Source organism: Nicotiana sylvestris, chromosome 6 (genome assembly GCF_000393655.2).
Source record: "Nicotiana sylvestris chromosome 6, ASM39365v2, whole genome shotgun sequence".
NCBI lineage: Eukaryota > Viridiplantae > Streptophyta > Magnoliopsida > Solanales > Solanaceae > Nicotiana > Nicotiana sylvestris.
In genome coordinates, this window is record NC_091062.1 from 6,827,280 (window position 1) to 6,834,098 (window position 6,819).

The window sequence follows — 6,819 nt, forward strand, 5'->3', positions numbered from 1 at the left end:
GACATCAATACGAATTGGAACATTCTCTGCAGGGATATGTGATTTTGTTATTCTTTTCAGATCCGTAAATGCGTCTGGCATTTGATTTGCTATTCTCTGCAAATGGATAATTTTTTGCACCTCTTTTTCACAAATGGAGGCACGTGGATAAAGATGAGATAATGATGGATTTTCCACAAAATTTCCCATTTGGTTTCACCAACTTCCCCCCTCTAATTTTGGGAAAACTGTCTCATCGAATCGACAGTTTGCAAATCGTGCAGTAAACAAATCCCCTGTCAATGTTTCGAGGTAGCGAATGATGGAGAGAGATTCAAACCCAACATATATTCCTAACCTTCTTTGGGGACCCATTTTGGTGCGATATGGTGGTGCTACATGCACATATACTGCGCATCCAAAAATTCTTAAATGGGATATATTAGGTTCATGACCCAAAACTAATTGCAACGGGGAATATTTATGATAATTTGTGGGTTTGAGACGAACTAGTATTGCTGCATGCAAAATGATGTGACCCCAAACAGAAGTGGGCAGCCTCATTTTCATGAGTAACGGGCTTGCTATCAATTGCAGACGTTTAATTAAAGACTCTGCAAGATCATTTTGAGTGTGAACATGAGCTACATGATGTTCCACTTTTATCCCAATTGATAAGCAATAATCATTAACTGCTTGGGATGAAAACCCAACAACATTATCAAGTCTAATAGACTTAATTGGATTATCGGAAAATTGTGTCCGTAATCGAATTATTTGTGCCATTAATTTTACAAACGCGAGGTTGCTAGATGACAATAGGCACACATGAGACCATCTAGAAGATGCTTCTATTAAGACCATAAAATATCTAAACGACCCACTAGGTGGGTGAATAGGTCCACAAATGTCCCCTTGTATACGTTCCAAAAACGCAGGGGACTCAATTCCAACCTTTGTTAGTGATGGTCTAATAATTAACTTGCCTTGATAACAAGAAGTGCAAGAAAATTCATTATTTAAGAGAATCTTTAAATTCTTTAATGGATGCCCATTTGAGTTTTCTATAATTCATCTCATCATAATCGATCCAGGGTGTCCCAATCGATCATGCCAAAGTACAAAAGTATTGGAATCAATAACCTTTTGGTTTACAATAGAATGTGCCTCAATTGCACTAATTTTTGTCAAATACAGGCCACAAGATAAAGATGGAAACTTCTCAATAACCCTCTTTTGGCCAGAGACATTCTTGGTAATGATGAGATATTCAAGATTATTCTCATTTATTGTCTCAATATAATATCCATTTCGGCGGATATCTTTAAAACTCAACAAGTTCCTCTTGGACTTGGAGGAGAACATTGCATTCTCTATGATAAGTATTGTTCCCTTAGGCAGAGTTATAGTAGCTCTTCCAGAGCCTTCAATTAATTTACCACTACCAGAAATTATAGTAACATCTGCACTACACATACTTAAATGAGAGAAATATTTCTTCTCTTTGAACATTGTATGTGTCGTATATGAATCAATTAAACAAATATTTTTACAATTGAACTTTGATCCAAGTTTACCTGGAGTGATATCGACATTTGTTTGATCCATTGAATAAAGACTGTTGAACGTTTTCTAATCTTGATTCACAGTTGAAGGTCTTCTAGGTCTTGATCAATTGTTATTTGTTAATTCTTCTTTAAGAAGTAAGGGAAGACAACGAACACTGCTGACTTACGTACACAACCTTTCAACATAGGCACAACTGGATATTGAAAACATAAAACATGTTTCTTAATCTTTTTGAGATGGTAGAGTCTCGTGATGATAACATGTAATAAAAGAATAAAAGTAGAAGAACAATATTGCAGAGAAAGAGAGAGAATTCTTATTGAATTTTGGGATCAATTACAATGGAATAGAACCTTTCTATTTTTAGGGGTATGGTGACTTAGCCACCAAGTAATAAACCCTATAATCTCTCTAAATATAGACATTCATCATAAATAGAATTCTATTTATAACACTCCCCTTGAATGTCTATTCAACAGATAATGTGTCTCGCTAAAACCTTAACTAAAATAAAACTCAATGGCAAAAAAATTCTACGGAAGGAAAAAAAGTACACATATCTAATAATAGCTTTATTTAGTTATGACATGACAAGTACAAATTTGAAATTCAAAATGTGGTATCTTCTAGAATAATAAGGTAGCGGAAAATTTAAGTCGAAAAAGTCCGAAAGTGGCGTCAAGTTAAAGCCATTTACCCAATTTATAAACCCTACTTCCGCACTTCTCTTTTCTTCACTCAGTGTCCATTCTCTGTTTCTTCACACAAAAAACCCTAGCTCTCTCTACAAGCTTCCTGCCTTTTCCTTAGCGTTCAATATGGTGAGTTTATTTTAATTTCGTAGTCATAATCTCGTGTTATAGCTGCAAATTATTTATTAGCATTGAAACGATAATCGACCGCAACTAGTTTGAGATTTAGGTGTTTATATGCTTTGTTGATTTTTTAGTCCAATCGTTCGTAAATTTGCACGAATTGTTTTATTATTGTTGGAATGATGTAAGTTTGAATCTAGCGGAAGTTGTATAGAGAATTTATTTAATCGATTTTCATATAGATGATATGTATAATGGACAGCAACTGGTTTGAGATTGAGGTGTCTATTTGCTTCGTTGATTTCTTTGTCGAATTGTTCCTTTTATTCTGTTTAGAAATACTGGTCCTAAATTTGTACGAATTATTTTATTATTATTGAAATGGAATGAGTTTGAATCTAGCGGAATTTGTATAGAGAATTTATATAATCGATCTTCATATAGATGATATGTATAATCAATGGAATCTGGTATAAGATTGAGGTGTTTATATGTTTCGGCCAATTGTTCCTTTTATTCTGTTTAGGTTCCGTATTTGCATAAAATATTTGTTATTATTGGAACAGAATGAGTTTGAATATAGTGGAATTTGTATAGAGAATTTATATAATCGATCTTCATATAGATGAATATGTATAATCAATGGCAACTGGTTTGATATTGAGGTCTTTATATGCTTCGTTGATTTTTCTTCCGTCCAATTGATCCTTTTATTCTGTTTAGAAATACCGGTTCCAAATTTGCGTTAATTATTTATTATTATTGGAATGGAATGAGTTAGAATATAGCTGAATTTGTATAGAGAATTTATATCGATCTTCATACAGATGATGAATAATCAATGGCATTGGCATGTTTTATGTTTCGTTGATTTTTTTATTGTTCCTTTTATTCTGTTTGGAAAAACTGGTTCCGAATTTGCACAAGTTATTTATTATTACTGGAATGGAATGAGTTAGATTATAGCGGACTTTGTATAGGGAATTTATTCAATCGATCTTCATATCAATGATATGTATAATCGACTGCAACTGGTTTGAGATTTAGTTGTTTATATGTTTTGTTTATTTATTTTGCCCAATTGTTCCTTTTATTGTATTTACAAATTGATTCCAAATTTACACAGATTATTTTTGTTATTATTAGAATGGGATGAGTTTGAATATAAGCGGAATCTGTGGAGAATTTATATAGTTGCAAATTCTATATCAGTATTAGAATGATAATCGATCTTAGTATACGATACTTTAATTGACCGTTAAAGTTGTTTATATGCTTTGTTGATTTTTTGTCCAATTGTTTCTGTTCTTGTTTTTAAAATTGGTTTAAACTTTGATTAGTGCTGATATTTGTGAATTATATTGTTATACAGGCTCTACCAAACCAACAAACTGTAGATTATCCAAGCTTCAAGCTTGTAATCGTGGGTGATGGAGGAACTGGTATGTTTCTATGTTTAGCTGAGATTTGCATTTGTTTCTAGTACTTTTTGTCTCGAAGAGAATGAAACTAACAATATATTGGTGTCGAATCGTTTTTGTTCAAACATATGAAAGCATTCAATATTACAAAAAACTGTGACTGACTTTTAAGAAATCATGTGTGAGTGTACAACTTATGGGATCATCTGATCCCTGTAACTTCGGCTCAAACCTTATATATATGTTAAGATTCACCAAATAAGTAACAAATTATTGGTTTTCTAACCAAGCAAATAAAATGGGCTATGGTAAAATTTTGAACTTGAATCCATAAAATTCAAATTCTGGATTCACCTCTGCTTTGGTTCGCGATTGTTGTACTTCTTGTCTTAAGAGAATGACATTAATATTATTTTGATGTCAAACAGTTCTATTGTTTGCTTTGATTCTTCCAAACAAATAAAAAACAATATTGACTATGAAAATTTTAAACTTTAGTGTATTGTTTAAATATAAAAATTGTTTCCTAGAGTATGATATCATCATGTCTAAGTTGCAATGAATAACACCTGGTGTTATTCAGTGAATATTTGTAAATTGAAGTGGATGTTTGTCAGAGGTTATTGGCTTTTGATTCCTTTTGTTTGAGCATCCTGTGGTGGTTCCTGTTGTAATTAGTATACTTTTTCCAGGGAAAACAACTTTTGTCAAGAGGCATCTTACTGGTGAATTCGAGAAGAAATATGAACGTAAGTGTTTGATTTTTTTTACTGTCATAAAGTGTGGTTTTGATAATCTGGATCATTTTGTGTTTCAAAATAGGCTTATTTTTTCTTGTTTTGTTGTTTTCTCATGAGTTGATTGTTTATTTGTCTTTTTCGAACAGCCACTATTGGTGTGGAGGTTCATCCATTAGACTTCTTCACAAATTGTGGGAAAATTCGCTTTTATTGCTGGGATACTGCTGGACAAGAGAAGTTTGGAGGTCTACGGGATGGTTACTAGTAAGTGACTATTGACTGAAAACCTTAGTTTTCCCAAGCCTTGGCTGCTTGAAGTATGTTATTTCTGATTAAAGCTTTTACTATCAAATCCTAAGGGTGAATGTGTAAAGTTCAAAGCTTCTAGATGGAAGAATATTGCTGTTAGGTTGTTGGTTGTTTTGATGATGAGTAGTTAGAAACACGTGATAATCTACAGCAAATGCTTCTATACTTCTACAACCCACTACTTCTATTTCAGGCTGGGCTCATTTACTTGCTCTCATCTCTTTTGATCTCACATTTAACATTTGAACATCTACTTTTTTGTTCTATTTTTTTTTAATGTCTGAACACTTAGATTTACTGTCTAATGATTGTCATTAGTAATCTTTCTTTAACCTTTTGGCGACTGTGTTTTGGCTGCTCAAATATCTTTGCATTAATTGTGCAGCATTCATGGGCAATGCGCAATTATCATGTTTGATGTTACAGCCCGTCTGACCTACAAGAATGTTCCTACGTGGCATCGAGATCTCTGCAGGTATTATGTAGCTGTCAGCATTACGCTCCATGTAACTTGTAATTGAGAATATAGGATTGAATCTGAACTGGCCTTCCTTTCTTTTTAGGGTTTGTGAAAACATCCCTATTGTTCTTTGTGGAAACAAAGTTGATGTCAAGAACAGGCAGGTTAAGGCAAAGCAAGTTACCTTCCACAGGAAGAAAAATTTGCAATACTATGAGATCTCAGCAAAGAGTAACTACAACTTCGAGAAGCCTTTTCTGTACCTTGCCAGAAAGCTTGCTGGGTAATGCTAAATATAATATTATCTCCTGTTTGTTTGAGGCATACATTCTGGTATTGTATAGAGATCTCATTTTCTTCTTGTCCTACTTATAGGGATGCTAATCTTCACTTTGTGGAATCACCTGCACTTGCTCCCCCAGAAGTACAAATTGACTTGGCTGCACAGCAACTGTAAGATCTCTGTTTCCCTTTGTTTCATTATTTTTTGTTTCTGCTGATAATTAAGGGTTCTATACAACTGAGAAAATTGTCAGTGAGTCTGACAATGTCCGATAAGAATGCATCTTAATATTTATTGTCTAGTCTACAAATATTTATTGCATCTTAATATGTATATCAGAGTTAGAAGACGATCTACACATATTCATGCATCTTAGTTTGTATATCATAGTTGTACATATGATTTTGTTCCTAACCCTCCCTTTCCATATTTTAGTAAGAATAAGGATTATTAGGTTCCTCTGTTAGGTTAGACCATGCAAGTTGAACCTGTCGATTGCTTGTCTGAGCTTGGAAAGGCTGTCTAGTGCTCGAAATTTTGTTTGTTGTTTATATGAGTTTTAACCATACTCCTCTTCATATTCAGGCATGAACAAGAGCTTTTGCAAGCCGCTGCTCAGCCACTTCCCGATGACGATGATGAAGCTTTTGAATAGAAGGAATAGCTCAGAGCGGATCAGTTTCACTGTTGCTTCTTCCTATATTCCTACTTATATTTTGTATTTCCTATATTAGGCTGTTAGTATTTGACTTTTGAGAATTCATTTGCTGCTTCCTAGTATTTATAGATGGGTTACTAGTAGTTATGTTTGTCTGAGACCATGAGCTGTGGTTTATTTGGCTAGATAGTGTTATATTCTGATCCTGATGTAAGCATGCACATTCGCGAGCTCGGTTTGAGCTTATTATAATGTTACTTGCCTACGTAGTTTTCCCTCTGAAGATATTTGGCGCTGTGCTATATTCCAGGCTTCCTAGATTGCCTGTGTCTTTCTTTATAGTTGATGATTACTAGTTGTATTCAACATGCGGCTGGTGCATATACACTTAATTAGTTGTCAAATGCTGTGGAAATGTTGGCAATCAATAGTAGCATAAGTTGTACTAATATTTTGTACACTAAAAGAACTTCCATAGTCGATGCTGCCACTTGGAACTCTTTGTAGTTTATATCCAAAATTTGCAGAGTTATAGCTTCCTTTATTATTCTAACTTACAATAGATAAAACTACTGTCTTAGGGGA

General features: G+C 33.8%; 1 protein-coding gene across 1 annotated transcript; it reads left to right on the forward strand.

Annotated features, from left to right (window-relative positions):
• The first annotated feature begins 2,309 nt into the window (after positions 1-2,309).
• On the forward strand, positions 2,310-6,503 carry RAN (RAN, member RAS oncogene family). Its single transcript, NM_001302574.1, has 8 exons — positions 2,310-2,369; positions 3,736-3,805; positions 4,477-4,533; positions 4,671-4,788; positions 5,219-5,308; positions 5,397-5,576; positions 5,669-5,746; positions 6,162-6,503. Exons 1-8 carry the CDS (start codon positions 2,367-2,369, stop codon positions 6,229-6,231), a joined length of 666 nt encoding a protein of 221 aa, NP_001289503.1. The 5' UTR covers positions 2,310-2,366; the 3' UTR covers positions 6,232-6,503.
• The last annotated feature ends 316 nt before the right edge of the window (positions 6,504-6,819 follow it).

Bases quoted from the DNA above. Each gene is read 5' to 3' on its own strand.
- RAN (NM_001302574.1), top strand. The intron at 5,577-5,668 runs GTAATGCTAAAT...TCCTACTTATAG, and splicing joins CTTGCCAGAAAGCTTGCTGG to GGATGCTAATCTTCACTTTG. The intron at 5,747-6,161 runs GTAAGATCTCTG...CTTCATATTCAG, and splicing joins GACTTGGCTGCACAGCAACT to GCATGAACAAGAGCTTTTGC.